Source organism: Dermacentor andersoni, chromosome 7, assembly GCF_023375885.2.
Source record: "Dermacentor andersoni chromosome 7, qqDerAnde1_hic_scaffold, whole genome shotgun sequence".
NCBI classification, from domain to species: domain Eukaryota; kingdom Metazoa; phylum Arthropoda; class Arachnida; order Ixodida; family Ixodidae; genus Dermacentor; species Dermacentor andersoni.
Window position 1 is genome coordinate 164,397,384 of NC_092820.1, and position 20,925 is coordinate 164,418,308.

General features: G+C 43.0%; 1 protein-coding gene across 1 annotated transcript in view; it reads left to right on the forward strand.

Moving 5' to 3' along the window:
- The window catches only part of LOC126533229 (alpha-1,6-mannosyl-glycoprotein 2-beta-N-acetylglucosaminyltransferase-like), a 38,613-nt gene that overhangs the window by 8,044 nt on the left and 9,644 nt on the right, over positions 1 to 20,925 (forward strand). The window contains exons 2-10 of the mRNA XM_050180505.3: positions 3,175 to 3,458; positions 4,671 to 4,877; positions 8,854 to 8,951; positions 10,843 to 10,942; positions 13,894 to 14,027; positions 16,268 to 16,340; positions 17,716 to 17,808; positions 18,766 to 18,890; positions 20,450 to 20,555. Coding sequence (XP_050036462.1) covers positions 3,219 to 3,458; positions 4,671 to 4,877; positions 8,854 to 8,951; positions 10,843 to 10,942; positions 13,894 to 14,027; positions 16,268 to 16,340; positions 17,716 to 17,808; positions 18,766 to 18,890; positions 20,450 to 20,555 — 1,176 coding nt within the window. The 5' untranslated portion in view covers positions 3,175 to 3,218. The remainder of the gene's footprint in view (positions 1 to 3,174; positions 3,459 to 4,670; positions 4,878 to 8,853; positions 8,952 to 10,842; positions 10,943 to 13,893; positions 14,028 to 16,267; positions 16,341 to 17,715; positions 17,809 to 18,765; positions 18,891 to 20,449; positions 20,556 to 20,925) is intronic.

Below are 20,925 nucleotides of genomic sequence, written 5' to 3' on the forward strand. Positions count from 1 at the left end.
GCTGATTTGTTAAGCTAAATAAGAACTATAACTAGTAGCATCATTTGCAGCAGCTATAACATAATGAAACTTGTTTGACATTACTCTTTCTACTATGACTAGGTAAAATTGCTATACGGTATATGCATTCTTCTATTTGTGGTGAAGCCTTTTCCAAAAGCTGCGTGTTTGCATTACACCGTTTGTCCAACATTAATTTGCGGCAACAAAGTGCGAAAGCGTTAGCTAAATTTATGTGTTTGATGTTTTGTTTATTGCAAGTAGGTTCGTGGAAGCAGATTTTTACCACTTAGGTGTTCAAAGGGAGACGGCTTTGAAGTGTCCATCTAAAAGTTCTGTATATGTTGCAATTGAAATTACATTTTTTCACCTTCCCTACGAGGCTTGATTGAATACAGTTATGCACATAAGTTAACGACAAATAAAATTTTCTGTCACAGAACAAGATACAAATAATTACCTTTTTTGTTGGGTGGAATTTATTCCATCTGTTTGTTGACACCCTTACATGCCTACACTGAAAAAAAAGAAAGAGTTGCTAGTCACATCTGCAACACGACCTTTTGCACATGGCTTCTGGTTGAGCTGCACACAGCAGGAAGCAGCTGCTGTGCAGAGTGCTTGCACAGGTGTTCTCACGTCTTCGTCATGATAGTGCACGTATCCTGGTTGTGGTGTTGGCATTTGTTCTGCTTGGATCCCGTCACTTTTCCCCTTTGTTCACTTTCCTGTTGATGCACTCGGGGCTTCGTGGCTTAGCTTTCACCTGGTGTGTATAATACCACTGCTAGTGGACTCTTGACATGACATTCTTTGTCTTTCCTTGTATGCATGACACTCTTTCTAGATCCTTGATGATTGGCAGACTGGTGTACTCTCAATGCGAAATAAACATGCTTCATAGATCAAAGGGTGCCATGCTGGCACATTAACACGTCAGTCTGGGCATTTGCACGTTGGGCCTTCTGCTTGCTCCCAACTTGGCAATGTATTACTCCGCTTCAGTATTCTGTTCATTCCTTTTTGGTGTCCATAGTACATGTGTAATGCAATGGCGGTCAGGACCACAGTCGATGTGTTATGTGCAAGTGGTGTATCATTAGGGGCTGGTTCAAGAGCCTCATGATACAAGTGCTGAGATGTTACCACATGTAATTCATGGCACTTGCAACATAGTATGAGCCTAGCCTTATAGATCTCTGCGAAGGCACAAGTGCAAGATCTTCGGAGGCCTTATTTAACAGCTGCAGGTTGTAAAAATCTAACCTTGATTGATTTTGGAAGAAAAGTGGATCACGGAAGCGTACGCCATGGCAGGCCTACAAGATAACTCTAGCTCCATTTTCTAGAATTGAATAGGCACTTCAAGGGCACGTGGTAATGTGTTATTGAAACAACCCTGTTGTCTACTTTGGTTCTACTGCTATTTATGATCTTTTCTCGATGCTCTTGCATTAGTATGCGCAAACATCAGTGAAGGCACAAGCCCATGTCAGCTGGTTTTCTTCAACAGGAGAAGAGAGAATGTTCATGGCACACTTAGCAAAAACGACTCAAAAGATGAGATATGCATGATTGGTGAAGCATCGTAAGTGCTGCACGAGGACTCTGTGTAAACCACTGCACTAATGATGTTGAGGGGATCGATGTGACGGGCACAAAGAAAATTGTGCTTCAACAAAAGATGTTGCATGGCTTTAACTATTTCCCGGCAGTTTTCTCTTTTTGTAGTCCAGAAGATGTTCATTGTTTCTTTTGTAGCTCTAGTATAGGATAAAAAATTTGGAGGATGCTTAAGCTTCACCTTTAAGAATGGAATGTGATAGCATTCAAGGATCCCTGACTGCTTCCCAGGCTTCCCTGCAACTGCAGCTTATGTAACCGTAATGTCTTCCTGGAATTTAAATAAAACCAACCACTTGCTATACTATGAGTAAAACGAGAACAAGGTGAAAGTCAGCCTTGCAAAAGACAAGTCCACTTGTCGAAACGTTGGCTCCGGCTTTCACTTTGTTCTCCTTTTGCTCATCGTCTTGAATTTACATCTCCCGAGTTCCCCACGTTTTTCCTGCGCTTACTATACTACAAATACTGCAGAGTTACGCCGATTGTTTTGTGTGTGCCGCATAAGGCAATGCACATGAGATTGCTGGTAATTTGTGCACCCCTGAGTGCGCCAAACGCATAAACTGAGGAGCATATTGTTGTTGTGCTTCCTTTGTTTCATGTTCATCCAGTCGTTGACATTGACTGATACTGAACACAGAAAAAAATGGTTGATATTTGGACCAGTTCTTGGAGAAATTGACAAAGCAGCACTCAAAACTTGCTATAAACCTGCGGTTAATTCTTTTTAATGATCTAAAAATCTCAAAACTTTTCATTCAAAATCTGCGAAAGTATCCACAGCCTTCTATATGTGCATTTTTTGCCTTTAGACTAGTAGAAGATCTGGCTGATCTAGTGCAAAATTCACTAAATTGACGGTGCTGGTGGTGCCTTGCTCAGACAGTTGCTATTCCAATCACCAATTGATGTCAGACAGCTTTTTGCTGTTGGGCGCCTTGTGATGACCAAATCCTCTGTGCAGAGGGCAAGTCTAGAGAACACAACCTTTTGAGCTATTGAGGCAGCAGTTATTGCCGTGAATGTATTGCAGATTTAGCGGGGCTTTATTTTTTCTTCTTTTTATTTTCTTTGACTTTTCGTCTTCTGATTATCATAAAGAGATGCTTCTGTGTGGAATGTTAGATTTCAAATTGAAGTGTTGTTTTTGGAATCAAACTGGTTTTGATGTTGTGGTTGGTAGTGGTGATAGTAGTTGGACTGTGGAGAGGAGGGTGTGGGCATTGTGAAGGGGGAGAGTGGTAGCACAAAAAGGAGAAATGAGAGAGGAGAGGTAATAATAATGCACATCAATTAGTTTGTGTAAACATTGATATCACCAGGTCGTGACCTGGTGAGCACACTGGCATTGTACTGGAGATTGAACTTGCATCAGGGGCGTCATGATGCAATAGTTCACCGTCGGCTGTGGCAGGAGAGCGGATGTGAAACTTTTGGTTAAACTGATTCCCACAGCACATACGATCTGCATAATTTCTCTTTTCCAACATCCTGTAAAAGGGTTGCATGTACTGACAGCAGTTTTGCAACAAATGTGACATTGTGCAGGTGAGGTGTGCTGGCTGTTCTGCAGCCGCGCCCTGTGCCGGCAGATGGGGTGGGTGACTCGACACATGCGGAGGGTGCGACCCCTCCGGTTCCTGGCAGTTGCCTGCCTGGCCACCTTTGTGTGGCTGCAGGCGCGCCTCACCTTGCTGGGCCAAGTTTCCATCGAGGTTGGTTCGCCGGGCTTCTCCGCTACCGCCCAGCCCAACCTCACATGGGCCCTCTTCAACAGCACGCGCGAGCTTGAGATACTGCGCGAGTACGTCGCTCAGCTCAACCAGGCGCAGGTTTGTTGCTTTCTTGCACTCATTACCTGCTGCTAGCCTGTGTGGCCAGCTGAATTCAAGGCTAAAAGTGTACGTCCCTCCTAAAAGAGTGCTAACACATATTTTCAAAGTTGTTGAAGCTCTTCCATATGTTTCTTGCACATGAAAAGATACCACTTAGCAAGTATGAAAGTTGGGAAATACTTATATTTTAATTTAATGATGAGGTTTGCTTCAAAATGTTTCAAATCTTGATGTAGTCAAAGGCAAAAACAAATTCCAACGATAAACACCGAAAATGCAAGCTGTTTCGGTTCCCATAGAGGAGTCTTGTCTTCTATCTAGATTTTGAACAAGGCTTCTGTACGGGATTCAAAATATCTTGTATTTTTGTTGTTCATGAGTGGCGCCCATTCTTACCTTCGACTGTGAGTAATCCTGACAAAGAAAACATGCTTTCGTCACACCCTTGCCTTCATTATCTTGAAATCGTGATATAGAGCTAAATTTGCTGACATGTTAACCATAGCGCTAGGTATGATGATGTTGCACATTAAAAAAGTGAACGAGAGGTTTGCATTTGTTTCTTCTGGCTCAGCTAATGTGTGGTCGCCACAGTGATTGCAGGAACGAAGCAAGCCAGCGTATCATGATGTCGTGACATGTCCACCTCCTGGGTACTGAAACCGAGACTGGTTTATAGAAACAAGTATCATATGAAACTATTTAGGGCACTGTGACACTTTCAACTATTTTTTATATGGTTTATAAAACCTCGAGCTTCATTAGAATAAAAAAAAAAAGAAAGAGAAAGAAAGAAAAAGAAAGTAAACAAAAAATAATTTCAGTAACCCATTGAATGAGTGCAAATAGGCATAATTCCTTGCCCAAAATTAACGTGAACCAAGCAGAATACATTATCCAAAGACCCTCATTAAGGGTTTAGCTTGGTTTTAACTTTTACCTGATAAGGCTATGTTGAATTACACTTTTGATAAGGACCAGCAAGCAAGCCTCTGTGCATTACCACTGTTAGCTTCATTTCTGGGGAGCAGCTTTTCACGATTACACATGCTCAAAAAAGCTGCATTTTAAGCTTGTCTGTTTATTCTAGTTGCAATGCAGATTTTTTTGCTTGGATTATTTAATTACGACAGCCAAAGTCACCTTAAAAAAATACTATTTCTAATTGACACTTCATTCATTCGAGGCTGTCCTGCTTCTCTCAAACAGACCATTCACAACCTGGAGCTATTTGGCCCACTGCAGCCAGGTGATCCTGTGATAGTGATCCAGGTCCACAACAGATGGCACTACCTTGTTGCCCTGATGGATTCACTTCGCACTGCACGTGACATCAATCGCACCCTGCTCATCTTCAGTCATGACGAGTACAGCCCCGTTGTTGAGAGCCTGCCATACAAGGTTGACTTCTGCAAGGTATGTTTACTTATGTCACACCACAGTCCTCGTAAAGTTCCAAGCAGGGTAAGACATAAGTTATACATACAAAAGGCGCAGCACAAAATGTGAAAAAACAAAAGATAATATGAAATATTGCACTAACAAGCTTGTAGAAAAAGTGTACATAAGCATAGAAAAGCCAGTACAAAGAAAACTTTGGTAATGCTACTGATTGAAAATAAACTGAAAATGTTAAACAGTAGAATAAGTTACTAAACAGGTTGGAATGGAAAACTGGATAGGTACAAGATAACTCAGATACTCACAATATTGACTGCATGACAAGTTGAAATGCGTAGTATATGCATTCAGTGGAATCACTGCTGCTTAATTCTTTTGTACATTGTTCCACTCTGTTACTGTGAACTGTGAAGCACAAGTTCGCGCATGTGGCTTTGCGTAAGCAACGGTCATATTTGCTTTGTGTGTTAGTAAACTCGCCGTGGTTGCTCAGTGGCTATGGTGTTGGGCTGCTGAGCACGAGGTCGCGGGATCGAATCCCGGCCACGGCGGCCGCATTTCGATGGGGGCGAAATGCAAAAACACCCATGTACTTTGATTTAGGTGCACATTAAAGAACCCCAGGTGGTCGAAATTTCTGGAGTCCCCCACTGCGGCGTGCCTCATAATCAGAAAGTGGTTTTGGCACGTAAAACCCCACAATTTAATTTGTGTGTTAGTAATTTGATCAGTTTTATGTGGCAGTGCGATGGGAAAGCGCTTTGTGCCCTTCTGCAACACTGGCTATAAGTCGTGTGAGAAGAAGTATTCCCTTTTCAAGCCGCTGGACGATGAAGTGAGGCTGGAAGCGTGGAGGTGGGCGATACCGCGCAAGGACAGAGTGCTTCAGAGGACTGATCACGTGTGTGAAAGACATTTTGAAGGCTTGGTCTGCAGAAATTGATGGCTGTGTGCTCATGTCTGGTACGAGAAGGGTGGGCCTCACGAAAAGTGCGGTGCCTACAGTTTTCGAAGGGGCACCGAAGTACCTTTCGAAGAAAGTAAAGAGCCCTCGCAAGCACGAAAGGCGTAGTCTCATTCTGTTGCTTCCTGCAGCACTGTTGTGCAGCCTAGCAGCTCTTCTGCTGTTGAATCAGTGCATCCTAACGGAGTGCCAACGATTCATTGTACTGCAACAAGCGTTGTCGACGAAGGTGATTACGAAGCAGAGAACTGCGTCACAGATGCAAACAAGACGTCGTTTGAAATATTATTAAACTCTGCTCCAAGCATGTGCCTTCCTGGATTATTGTGAGCCGCTCACCGAATCGGCACCGAGGGAATAAAGGACATTCTATTCAATGACGCTTACATTCAGCAGAGTGATGGGTCCACTGTCGTGTTTACGAAAAAGTCACTGCACGTAAAAAGCAACATGTCTGTTCAAGTATATGTTTTGGGTAAGCCTGTTGAATGTGGTACTGTTGGGATCAGTTCATTTGCCAGTTCAGTTACAGAAGTAGATGCAATGTTAGATGCTGTTAGTAACTTAAATGCTTGTTGTGGAGGACCCAGTTTCAAAAGTTTTCTCACCATGCTTCCGGAGTGTGCCTTTGTTGACTGCCAAGGAAAGTGGAGGCGCAATAAGTGTCCATTGGTGACATCTGGAGGTGATATATGTCGGCCATGCGATACTCTCTCAGACATTTTGATGATACATGCTGCCCGACAAGCCACGAGATCTAAACAAAAGCGCCATTTGAAATGCAAAAGAGTGTCAGCACTGCACAAAGCTGCATTGACTGCCCAGAAGCAAAGGCTTGATGCCTTGCGCCTTTCCAGAGCTGCGCTGTGAAGCTCACGAGCGAGACTTTTGAAGGGCAACAAGATTCTGACAGCGCAGCTTGAGGAAGGCAAGAAGGAAATTACAAAGCTACAAGTCGCAGGCTCTTGATGTGCCACTAGCACAGCTACTTCTTTTGAAAGAATGTATCGCTGCTGTTAAGTGCACTACGAAAAAGAAAACAGAAGATACACAGATGACTGTCTTCTACTGTGCCTGCTTCTAAATATATGAAGCCCTGTTGCATATTCCTTCTTGCGAGGCAATAGCATATTACCCTTTCCCTGTTTATCCACAATAAGGAAGTACATTAGTATGGCTGGCCTCAAATGTGGCTTTAATGAAGACTTTTTCAAAGCTTTCAAATTGAATATCTCCCAAAAAACACCATTTCAAGAAAGAGGAATGCTCACTTTCAATGAGATACACGTCAGAAAAGAGATGACTGTCTACCCTCAAACTATGAGCTATGCTGATCTTGTTGATTAGGGAGAGCAGGATGTCGAATGCAATGACTGGCTGACCACGATCTCGTCTTTGCTTTTTCATCATTTGTGGAGAGCTGCTTACAGCCGGTAGCTGTTTTTGCCTCAAAAGAACCAACAAAGGTACTCTTCTTGCACAACTACTCCTCTAATTCATTGTACACTTAGAATGTGCTGGTGTTGCGTGCAATGGTGCTTCAACTAATCGCGCTATGTGGAGACAGCTGGGGGTTAGTGGTACATTGGGAAATGTTACAAATGCATTTGAGCATCCACTGAATGCATTTAGAAAAGTGTGTCCTCTCAGATGTTCCCTGTCTTTTTATATGCATGCGAAATCGCCTTTACGAGAAGAAAATTTCGAGAAGAGAAGACAAATTCATAAAATGGTCCTGGTATGATGCTCTGTATGTGGCAGACACAAAGCATGTTGCTGAGCTCAGAGTATGTCCAAAGTGACATACAACCATGTTAACCCATCGAATATGCTGAAAATGAGAGTGAAACTCGCCACTCAAATTTTCAGCAATTCTGTTGCGAAAGGCATACAGTTTTATGCATGCAGAGGTGCAGCTTGGCTTTATAATACAGAGCCAACTGTCGAGTTTACACTTTTTCTTAATAATCTATTTGATGCCTTTAACCGGCGCTTCCCAGGAGAAGGCCTCACTCTTGGATGTAAGGACTTCGTAGTAACGAAGAATGCCTCCAGGTGGCTTGACAAGTAGGAACAAGAAGTTGTTGATGGCAACATTCCCAAAGACTTTTTCCTGACCCAGTCAACTGCAGAAAGATTGCGAGTGACATTGAAGTCAGTGCGAGAGCTGTCAGCTTACCTCTTGACGGAATGCAATTTCAAATATGTTCTCTCCTCTTAGATGAATCAAGACCCTTTGGAATGCTTTTTGGGGATAATAAGGCAAGCAGGAGGCCAGAATGAACATCCTACATTTTCCACATTTTTGCAACTTTGTCAAATGCTTTCACTGTATATTCACTGCTGAAGCCACCACAGTTTGGGAACTGCACAGCTGCTAAAACCAGCCAATCTGCTTTTGTGACTTTGGCCGACCTTAGAGGCATGTACAAAAGTTCAGCTGCTGAACGGCCAAAAAAGCCGGAACAGCTGAGATCAGAGCTGAGACATAAGCTTGATGGTCTGATCAGCGAAGGAAACTGGGAGTGTGAAGAAGCATTCGAGCACGATTACTGCAATGCAACTGTTGTTGACTGCATTATCTGTTATGTCACCGGATTTGCAACAAGGAAGCTAGTAAATCAAACATCATGCATTATTAGCAAAGAAGCACACTTAAAGGATGCAAAGACCTCTCAATAGCAGCTGAAGCTGACCTTGTTAACTGCAAGAGGAGAGGGAGAATAATGCATCCAAATGCACACCTTTTCCAGCTCTTTAGGCACACTGAGCTAGAGTTTGCAAAGCATGCAGACCAGAGGGATGGCATGATAAGACTACAGGTGCTGTGCTGGTTTGGCAGCGAAGAGTGTTGGATAAAGGTAGGATATCATTTATGTTCTGGGACATTTGAATAGATCTAACACATGAATACTAGAACATTGATCTACTAAATAGAAAGTGCAGTACCCGCTATTACACTAAAGAAAGATCAAATGCAGGCAGATAAAGATGTTCAGCACTAAGTAGTCTCATTTTGTTGTCTAGATGATGCAGATCTTCCTGCCCCATGCCATCCAGCTGTACCCAAACCAATTTCCTGGTCAACACCCCAACGACTGCCCACGAAACATCAAAAAAGACGAGTGAGTTGCTGCTTTGCTGTGCACTGTCGCCTTACTATGTCTTTTGTTACCGTGCCTGTTAAAATCGTCCACCAGTCATCAATAATTTTGATCGATTTTAGCACATTGAAGTCATTTCTCAGGTACAGTGCTCAGCGATTGAAACGCGATACTCAGATAGCATAGTGGCCGGCACTTTTTTTGCGCCACCGTTGGATGTTGGGGATATTGAGCTGATGCACTTTTGTGTCACATAAAAACAAGTCATTTCGATGCATCGTGATGGAATTGGGCCCCCGTCAGTGATCACCCAGCATTCACTGGTTGCACAACAATCACCGGCCACCATACTGTCAGAGTATCGCATTTCAATCGCTGAGGACTGTACATAATACTATCTACTAGACAGCTCAGGAAAATGACTAAGAGTCCGTGTCGGTATCTTTCTGCTGCAAAACTAATTTTTGTGGCAACTTTCGGTAAACTGAGGCTGGTGTTCTCTTGCAAAACTTCACCTTTCTGTGATTATGGCACGTAATCATACATTTTTTGTCATTGTGGCACTAGCAGTAAGTCAGGGAATGACATTACTTTGTCAGATTTGTGATCGCACAATGCAAATGAGTTATGTAAATTGAAGAAATTGCCAGCCACTGCCCACAGGTAGGTTTAGGTTTCTGACTGGTATTATTCCTTTCAAGAGCACCTCAAAAGGTCTGCTGTACATCCAAGATACAGAACTGGACGTTTGAAAATGTTTAGAACAGTTTTGAGTCAGAGCTGCATCATACTTTAGCCAGCTGTTTATAATTTAGTTCCTCCAGCAGATGCTGTGCCTCTATAGAGAATATTGCAAAGACATTTCTTCTCAAAAACCGAGGAAGATGTAGAAGAGGTGATAATGCAAGATATACTATCCATAGTGAAAAAAAAAATCCCACACCTTTACAGCTTAAATACTGCACAGTCAACCTTTGCCTAGTGAAGTGGAAAAACTGCTTCACTTATAGCATGGAAGGCACTGGAACATTTATCTATAAAATGTATATTCCCAATTTTTTTTGCCATTGTAGATATGGCAACTTCTTATAGTATTCTTTGCTTCACCTGACCACAGGAATGTCACTTCGGAATTTTGTTTAAATTATTCATTACAGATTTTTTTCTTGCAACTTATTTCTTTGTAAACATCAATTAGCTTTCTACAAGTTATATGCTGCATTATACCGGAAAGTGGATACAACTACACATGTAGCATGCCATGTATTGCAAGAACAAGACTGCAAGTCGGCCTAGTTGGAACAGATTCTAAAGAAAGCGCTCGTCCTTGTGTTTCTTCTATTCTTCGTCCCTGGTTGTTTTGCGCACAATAAGTTTTAAGATTGCAAGAACAGTTACAGCTTGTCTTTTATTGTCTTCCCAGCTTTCTTAGTACCTGTCTCAAGGTGTCTTATATCCTGCTACATTGGCTAGTTTTTGCTCTTGGAGCTGACACATTTTTTTTCTGTACCCTCGCCATCTAATGTGCTGCAATGCTTAATACATATTCAGGGAGAACTGCTCCAGAAGCATGTTCTGGCTTGTATTTTTAAATGCCTTGGTTACTGGTCTGTTTTCGAACGATTGGCTTTTTTAAAGTGAAAATACGGCATCTCTCCAAAGCTTGCTTGTACATTTGCACAAATTGAAGTTGTTAAAGTATTAACAGTGTACTACTGTCCATTTGAAGTTTTCTTCGTACAGTGACCATCATTTTTACCTGAGTTTCAACAGTCTGCGGTATAGTGCATTTATTTTGCATATTCTCCAGACTCCTACAATTTGTTTCTGTTCCTTTGAGTGTAGCACAAAAGTAATCTTCTCAGGCAGTTGCAATGCGAATCAAAGTTGTGCGTTCTGTTTTCCACCGCAGCGCCCTCAAGCGGGGATGCAACAACGCCCAGCACCCAGACAGTTTTGGCCATTACCGAGAAGCCAAGTTTTCACAGACAAAGCATCACTGGTGGTGGAAGGTATGGATACAGCAGCACACCTTGAAGTCCTTTTTTTGGTGGTCTTCTAATTAAATTAGATTTTACATGCCTTCAAGGCCCGTAGGCAATGTGGTAAGAGAGCAAAAATGTGCAGGGGGAAAAAAAAGCTAGAAAAAAAAGAAGCTTGTCAGGGGAGTCGGGAGAGAACATGGTAAATTGAGGCTTTGAATGAAGATCCGTCCAGGATGGGAATTATGGAAATGGGCAGGTGGTTACGGTGTACATTTGTGCATGGTAACTAGGGCCATGAAACCTTTATGTTTTGCGGGATGACACACAAATTTATCTGCAGTCAGTTCTTTATCTGTGATCAGAGCCATCTTTCATGCTGTTTCCAGCATTGCTTAATGATGGAATATTTTGTGTTATTGTACCGATTTGTGGGGCCACTGTTCAACTGGACTCTGTCAAGCTGTGTGAAATTTTGCATATATTGTCAGTGGACTCACTGCTGTAGCTCAGTAACTGTAATGTTGCTGTAGCCTACTGTACCTAGCATCTGTATCCTTGGCTTACGCATCCAACAAAACGGCAGAAACACGGAGATACTCGGGCAATTAGATAATCGTGTACACCAAACCACTTGCCTCATAGCACGCATCGCAAATCGACATCACGGCATGAAAGAAAACAACCTTATATGCCTGGTAACCACCTATGCCCTGAGCAGAATCACCTGTGTCGCCCTGTATTCAGCCTCAATGCAACTGACAAGCTTAAACTCAATACCATGATCAAGAGGGCCTATAAACAAGCCCTCCATCTTCCCATCTCCACCTTTAACAAGAAACTAGAAGCCCTTGGCATTCACAACACCGTAGACGAGCTTATTGAAGTGCAGCGTATTAGCCAATACGAACGACTCGTCAATTCCACCACGGGCAGCCACATTCTAGGCACCCTAGGCATAACCTACACCACCCAATTCGGACCAAAAGTGCTTATCCCACTAAACATTCGTGCTCAGCTAGTTACCCGCCCATACCTCGCAATATGCACCCTGAACACAATCTGGAGTGACGTGCAGAAAGAGCTAAACAACTACAAAAGCACTACGACCAAGCTGTTGACGTAACCTACGTGGACACAGCGGAATACCCCAACCAAAATGCCATGGCGGTCATCGCAGTCACGGGCTCGCAGTACCACCTCTTTGTGGCCGCATCAATACTCACCACGCAACCCGAAAAAGGAGAAGAAACGGCCATCGCTTTGGCCTGCGCGGCTACCAATACACACTGCATCATCAGCGATTCAAAAACGGCCATTCGCAACTACACAAGAGGACTGATAGCAGCTCAAGCGCAGAAGATACTCTCTGGCACTCCTCTCTCAAGGCAACGCCGCATCCAAATCATCTGGGCCCCTGGTCACTCGGGTCTGGCTGGAAACGAAGCTGCCCATGATGCCACCCGAGCTCTCGCACACCGGGCGCATCATCCTTCTCCTGAGTCTTCCGATCCCGACCAGCCCACTGTTCTGCATCGCGGTCATGCACGGAACCGAATGGTCACGTTCAGAGAAATTCTCCTCCACTACCACAGAGAGCGGTTACACTAGCCCCCAGCACACAAAACACTCGATAAATATCAATCCACCACTTGGCGACTCCTTCAGATGCGAACTTTCCCGAACCCCGTGCTTTACAACAGCATTTACCCCGATGCATACTCCCCACTCTGCAAAGCGTGCGAGGCCCGCGCTGACCTCGATCACATTGTCTGGCAATGCCCCAAAGCCTCGCCCACCAACACCTACCGCACTAACACACGCATCATAAGTACGGCCGAGCAGTGGGAGACCTTGCTGCTCAGCTTGGACCCAGAGGAGCAGCTCTGGGCTGTCCGGATGGCCGAAGACGCCGCCAGAAAGCAAGGACTGGCCGCCGTCTGAGGAAGGGGGGGACTGGGGGTTAGTCTCCCGACCCCTGCCACCCCTGAACCCCATCAAGGACATAATAAAGTTATATCTCTCTGTAACATTGCACTGCCATGGCAGCCACATTATGACAAGCCACATTATGACAGAGGCGGAATGCAAGAATGCTTGTCTACCATGTATTGGGTGCCTAACGAAGAAACGCAGATGGTCAAAACTAATGCGGAACCTTGCACTATGGTGGCCCTCTAACCCTCTGTACAGTTTCGGAACATTAACATCCAGAATGTAATAAAAATAATTTGCCAGAGGCGAGTATTCGCTCAGGCGGGAGCCTGTTCCTAGTCTATACGACACTATATTAATGCACTCTTTTTGAGCATCGCATTGAAATAGACAGCTTTTAAAAGGTTGTAACTTTTTGGCGGAAATCGTTCAGCATACGAGCCTTGTTCAGCATGTTCAGCATACGAGCCATGGAGATGAAAGTGAACCTTGTTACTTGAGGCTCACATTGTGTGTTGTGTCAGCCACTGTGGCTTATACACTCTGCTCTTAAGCACCTTTAATTGCTGAAAACTGCACGTAAATTCCCAAAATATAAAAGGTGTTTTACCTTACAAGTAGAATCATTACTATGAATTTTTAGTGCTTTGAAGACAGCTACAGCAGTAAGAGCAAGAAACAATGCACTTTTTGTGGTTAGTGCGCTTCACTAGCTTGCCAAAGAGTCAGTACTTGGAAACTTGGTTCTTGGAGCCTACTGCATAGCCTTGGCGTATAAATCTTGTCAATCAATCAGTCAATAAATAAATAAATAAATAAATAAATAAATAAAGTTTCCAACATGAGTCAACCCAAGCTTAGCCAGCCTTTCCCATATTCTACGTAATTTAGAATCTACATAGGTTATGTTTGTGTGCTCCAGTCACTCTTTTCTTGCCAATTTCTCATTTTCAGCTGCACTTCTTTGCGAGTTGGAATTATGAGCACTTTGTTTCGTGATGGGCTTCCCAGAAATAGCAGCGTCGCGATATACTTGCTTGCTTTAGATGAACCGTGTGATGGATGGCCTGAACATCACAAAAGATCATGCTGGACCCTTCATTCTTTTGGAGGAAGACCACTATGCTGCACCTGACTTCCTGCATGTACTGCGACTCATGGAGGCCGAACGACAATCTAGGTGGGGGTTTCTTTCATTGCTGCGGCTGCTTCTGGCCGTGTCATTCAGCAGTTAAGATTGAGGTGCAGCGGCACGATCTTCATCGGCATTTTTCTACAGAATACCTTTTACTATTCATTTCTTGCGTTAAATGAAGGTCCTAGAGCTCCAAACTCTAGAAACAATAGTTACAAGCCTCACAGCATTGTAAATAATTTAATAATAGCAGCTTTTCTACAGCTAGTTTCACTTTCGTTATCCCTGGAGGATGCTGTATTGTGACGTCACGAGACAGTATGCTGGAGCAGGGCATTACGATGCCTTGTATGCTGCTACATTGGCTCTCATGAGTGGCAGCATAAGAGTGGATCGTGCGAGTCGGAGCAGTAGATCGTGTGAGTTGGAGCGAGTGTCGAAACCAAGTTGCAATGTCCTCCTCTGACATACTGTGTCATGACGTCACGACACAGTATACTCCTGAAAATGAAAACGGAACTGGTTGTAGAAGAGCTATAATAAGTTATTTATGGCACTCTGAGGCTCTTCACAATTTTTTCTATGCGTTTAGAAGTCTAGGACTTTCATTTGACGCAGGAAACAAATAGTCGAAAACATCATGTCAGTACCCCTTTTAAATGGACACTAAAGGCAAATACTCACTTACGGGGCAGAAACCTGGAGGCTTACGAAAAGGGTTCTACTTAAATTGAGGGCGACGCAATGAGCTATGGAAAGAAGAATGACGGGTGTAACGTTAAGGGATAAGAAAAGAGCAGATTGGGTGAGGGAACAAATGGGAGTTAATGACATCTTAGTTGAAATCAAGAAAAAGAAATGGGCAGGACATGTAATGAGGAGGGAAGATAACCGATGGTCATTAAGGGTTACGGACTGGATTCCAAGGGAAGGGAAGCGTAGCAGGAGGCGGCAGAAAGTTAGGTGGGCGGATGAGATTAAGAAGTTTCATGTGGCCACAATTAGTAAATGACCGGGGTAGTTGGAGAAGTATGGGAGATGCCTTTGCCCTGCAGTGGGCATAACCAGGCTGATGATGATGATGAATGGCAAATACTAAGTCGATATGGACTATTTAAATACCATTCCAGAAACCTTGCAATGCTTGTTTCATGCCATGAAAAGATTTACCTAGTTTATGAGAAAATTGCGTCTGAAGGGTCCGAATACCTTTTTGGAAATTCGTCTCCTGCCACCTAACCGGAGGAGTGGTGAGATTGCATACACCGTCACGGCCCTTTGCTGTCGTCGGGGACTCAAATGGCACCCAGCAGACAGCGGTACCGAGCCAAGACAGAGTGGTGGATTCGCCGCTGCGGCTGCTTTTTGGTGAAGTGGCGCAGACCGTTCGGGCATTCCGCGACATCACGTGGAAGTTGAATTGTCTGATACTTGCAGTGTGTGCAAGTTTCGCGAGTCGGCAAAACCAGCGCAGCACTACGCGATAATGAAACTACTGAAACTCGAAAGTGTGGGCGGTGCGGAGTCAAGCGAAAATGAAACCTTTCGACCGCCCGCGTCGTTGTCAAGGGCAATTTCAACGAGTTCTATTTTCTAAAAATGAAATATAACTGGACCACTAGCATTTCATTTTGTCTTTTAATACAATACAAGGATGTTTTTTTGCCGCGAGTGGTTCAGTACTAGTGGCAGAATTTAACTGAGGAGTGCTTTCGTCATCGGGCAAGTACTTGAATTTCCTGGGGGAGTCTCTAATCATGTCCTGCATTTACCTCAATTTGTCGATTGTTAAGGCTCTGTTCGCGATAATATTGGCACATTAGAACTAATCTATCACTATAGCTTTCCTTAATATTTGCCTTTAGGGTCCCTATAAGCAATGAAAATCAGTTTTAGTTGAGACTTGGGAGGTAATGAAAAAAAACCTTTTCAGAGCCTCTAATGGTAATGCCCACATGCTGTGAATAATGTATTCTATGTGGAGAAGGAACTGGGGAGGGTATCTTATTTCACCACAAGTAGTAGTAGAACACTGCTTTTTGATTCTTGTATGCTTTGCATTTTTTAAAATATATTTTTACATACTTTATATTTCTTATATAAGGCACATTATGCTACTTTAGCTTGATGAACACTACACCTACCGTATCAAAGATGTGCCTGTCTATGTAAGCAAAATGCAGGTTTTAATTTGTGATGCTGCACTTTGGCTTTGCTCAGGTCGTTTGTTATAGGCCTCTATCTTTTAGCTCTGCTCCATGATTTTCATCTTTTTTTTCTTTCAGTCACAAACAGTGTTCCATGTTGGTCCTTGGAAGCTATACAAAATCTTTCAACTATCACATTACAGGAAACCAGGTATGTGCTGCTTGGTTGTTTAGTTCATTTGCAGCTTCTTTATTTTAGTTTTGAAATTCTCCCCTGCACTTCAACAATTCGATAAACCTTTACTTTAGAAAGTACGAAGAAACCATGACTTTCACAGTTGGCTTGCATGATGTGAATTGCTTGGGAGTGCTGATTTTGGTTGAATTGTCATAAGATTTGCCGGTTGTGTAAAATTGAATGAAATATTCAAGGCAATACTACTAGAGATACATAAACCCAAAGCATACATTTATGCAGCCTTTTTGATACCATGAAATCTTGTACAGCCCCATAAAGTCTATGAAAATAGAATAGGCTTCTGATTCACCAGTAGTTACTTTCTCCAAAATATTTCTTCATAACTCAGTTCTTTGTTTCCTGATGAGCTTCAAAACAGAACTGCATTTGCAAACTTCATATATGAATGAGAAGAAATGGGGTTAACCGAGGGGCCCAATATTTATTCATCATAGCATAAGAAGCCAACGAACAATGACACCAAAGGCAACCCAGTGGAAATTACTCATACTACTTACTAATTGAATTAAAGAAATGATAAATTAATGGAAATGAAAGTGGGTGAAAAAACAACTTGCCGCAGGTCGGGAACGATCCCACGTCTTCGCATTATGCGTGCGGTGCTCTACGAATTGAGCTACCGCGGTGTCGTTCTCCCATCCGCTTTCTGTGGTATTTATGTGTTAGTACTACTAGAACAAACCCTGGGAGTGTTAGCCAGCGCCACCACTCTCAAACATTGGCGGCATATGTGGAATATCCTTTCTGCCACAGGTGCACGAGTACGTGATCTTTTTTGGTGTACATTTATTTTTATTGACCAGTTGCCTTCCCCCAGAAAGATCACGTACTCGTGACGACTGTGGCAGAAAGAATGTGCCACATCCGCCACCAAGGTTTGTGAGTGGTGGCACTGGCTAACACTTCCACGGTTAGTTCTATTAGTAACACAAATACCCCAGAAAAAGTAGATGGGAGAGCGGTGTCACGGTAGCTCAATCTTTAGAGCATCGCACGCCTAATGCGGAGACATGGCATCGTTGCCCGCCTGTGGCAAGTTGTTTTTCATCCATTTTCATTTCTTTAATTCAATTAAGTACAAGTAACTTCCCCTGTGTTGTCCTTGGTGTCCTTGTTTGTTGGGTTCTTACGATATATATATATATATATATATATATTATACTGTATTCCGGAAATGTCTTTCTTCAGCTGTAGTTGGCTGCAGACACCATGCACGTTTCTGCTGTTCTGCTGGGGGAGTTTATTTGGCCATGACTGTTCACGCTCCTGACTTCAAATGTTGTACTGTGTTTTATTTTTGTTTTCTTGTTTTTTTATTTCTCATTAGGCTGAGCTTCTCAAGTGGTCTTCCAGCAAGCACAACATGGGAATGGTCCTCTACAGAGACCTCTGGACCACTATCCGCAACAACTGTTCAAATGTGAGGATTCAAATAAGCGTGTCGTGTTTATCATTTCTGGACATGCAGTATTATAGGGCTGATCCAGTGATTTGTAAGCTTTCCATAAATACATTTGCAAGATCCTTACGGAAGCACACTTTGTCATCTGGTAACTAGGATAATGTGTTAGTTACTGATTGAGCAATAGTTACTAATCTACATGTCGAAATCTACTAAGGATGGTCCTGAGTAAACTTCCTGGGAAATGCCCTACCTTGGGCTGATCAGGACTGTTCATCCAGAATAGATTGGAAGAAACAGTATAGATGTTCTTGACAATGAAACAAATGGTGCCATCTCTTGCTCCTGCAGCGGGACACGTCACACCCTGTGTATTGCTCTAGCAGTGACAGATCGTGCCACTATTCCCGTCACCGATATATCTACTTGTTTTTGGATTGGCACAGAAAATGTGTAATTGCTACTTGGGTAAGATGGGCAATTTCTACATCTGAACAATATGCTCTGTGGAATTCCAGATCTGTGCGGAATTTTAGAGCGCAAACAAGCCTGTCATTTCAAGACTGAAAGTCAAACGTTATAACAGTCATACTTGACATGAAAATACCTTCGTTATATCCGATATTAGTCATAACTATATATTTGTTACACGCTGATATTGGCGATAAATATTTTAAGTTTACTTAGCTATATCCGATAATGCGCTGTAGCCGTGTTCATTATATTGAATTTCGACTGTACTGCAGTGTGAGACTTCCGATTAATTTTGAGCACCTTGGAATCTTAGTGTTTATCGATGCTTGTATTTTGTCCGTATTGAGATGCTGCTGCTATGGTAGGGGATCTATCCCGTGATCCCATGCTGCACGGCAGAACGCCAGATCTGTTGCAACAGTGTGACTGGCAGTAATGTTTTGGGATGTTGAGGTCTGCCGTGCAAAGTTCAAATGGCAAGTTTTCTCTTGCACAATGCAGATGTTCTGCCACTTTGATGACTACAATTGGGACTGGTCGCTGTACCGGGTCAGCATGATGTGCCTTTCAGCGCCCATCCAGGCCATGGTAGTCAAGTCGACCCGCATCTTTCATACCGGCGAGTGGTATGTGTTCTCTCGCCTACTTTTGCGGCAGTAGTTGCCAATGATGGCTGCACTCCAACCCTATATTTGGTAGCTTTCGTGTTTGATAGTAATGATCATTCTGGTTGTAGGACTATTCCGGTGTGCATTGACAGGTGAGGCAGTTATAATACCAGCAGCTCTTCAGTTTTCTCTTTCCTACAGGCAGTAAGCTATGCTGTTTTGTACAATGATGGATATCACAAAGGCATGTGTGGATGTGTATGCGTGCAATATTGGGTTGTAAAGCAACTGAAGGAGAAAATATAAGAGAATGCATGAAGGAACAGCATGTGACGGCCCCACATGCAACATGTAAACAGAACGAGGGAGATGATTGGGCAGACAGCAATGAAGAATTCTGAATATGCGGACAGTGTGTGTATGTGTGGATGACATTGAGCAATACATGACCTGTGCCCAAAGGTTCTTCTAGGTTCTTGTGTGTTGGGAATGGTCAAAGCTGAAGCGAAACCTCGCAGCTAACGAAGGGCAATCTTCGCCTCATGAAAAGCATTCGTTGCTGGTCTGGTCATTTCAAACTTGGGTAATTGCAGGTAGTGCAAACTGGACTGTCAGCCTGTCATCAGTCTTGGAAGATAGAAAACGAGATGAACTGTAGCACTGTACCTTCCATTTCTTGCGATAGCCCTGTCTGTACTAAATGCAGTTAAGAGGAAGCTTTAGCTCGGGACCAGCTCTGATGCTGCCAATTCAAATATACTTAAAATGCAGAAACTCTTTTCCAAGATGACCACTAGACCTATTTTAGTGAAATTGGTTGCATTTGAGAGAAAAAATTTAGATTCTAGTGACCGTTGGAAGTAGGATTTTGGTTTAAGGCCTGAAAATTTTAACAGCATTTTTCAAAAATTGTTAAGTTTGATAAAGTAGACACATGAATTTTACAAATTCATATCTTTGCACAAACAAATATTGCAGTTCTGTAAACTGCATCCATTAGAGCACCAGAAGGGGACAAATTTGATAAATTAATTTATATCTTAATGTTACATTTTTTCGAAGGATTTTGCTATAGTCCTAGTCACGTATTAGTGGTATATTTGAGAGCCTTGTTTAATACATCAATATTGTCTGCTTTGGATATACTATTAGATGCAACTTACAGAATTGTGATATCATTTTTCGTTGCTGAGTTGTAAACTTGATAGTTTCGTTCTGAAAATTTGATTTTCAACAATTTTTATTAAAAGATTGACGGCCTAGATAGAAAATTCGCTACCAACAGTCACTAGATCGTAACTTATTCATTTAAATGCAACAAACCTTGTCAAAGTTGGTGCTGCGGTTGCCGAGAGAAATGATTTCTCCTTTCCCATGTATTTAGATGGGAGCCCCCGAGCTAAAGCTTCCTCTTAACATAGCCTCCTTATGACCATGCCTTTGTGCGATGGATATTTGACAAATCTTTAAGGAACATTGCAGAGACCTTTATAGTTTCAGTGAGGTGACAGTCGCCAGGAGTGCGGGAGGTGAGTGACAGTTTTTGCCTCTGCACATTGCCTTCCTGCCTGCTGCAGTGGAGTGCACCACCGGAGTAAGAACTGCTCGAGTCAGAAGATGGTGCAACAGGCGAGGAATGTGATTGGCTCTGCCCGCTCATACCTGTTTCCCAAGAGCCTTCAGGTGGGTGCTGCCTTTTGCAGCGAAGCTGTATACTTCTACTGTCCAAGGAAATTTTTGTGTCGTAAGCAAAAAACTCCCCATACAAGGGCGGATGCTGAAGATAGTGCAATGCCAGGCCGACCCGTGGTAAAGGTGCAGTTCGCCCCATTAAGGGGCCCACATACACAGCTTTGCTGGTCATCCTTCTTCACAGAGTGGAAAGGCACTGAGATTTTTTTCGCAAGCACAAATAAAATGCAATAAGGTAAATAGAAAACTGACTTCCACTTGTAGTCGTAGTGTACTATAGGTTAGAACTATTCTATATTTAAAATAAGGTAAATGTTTAACATGCATGTGCAGCTTTTGAATATCAACATATCTTTTGTGT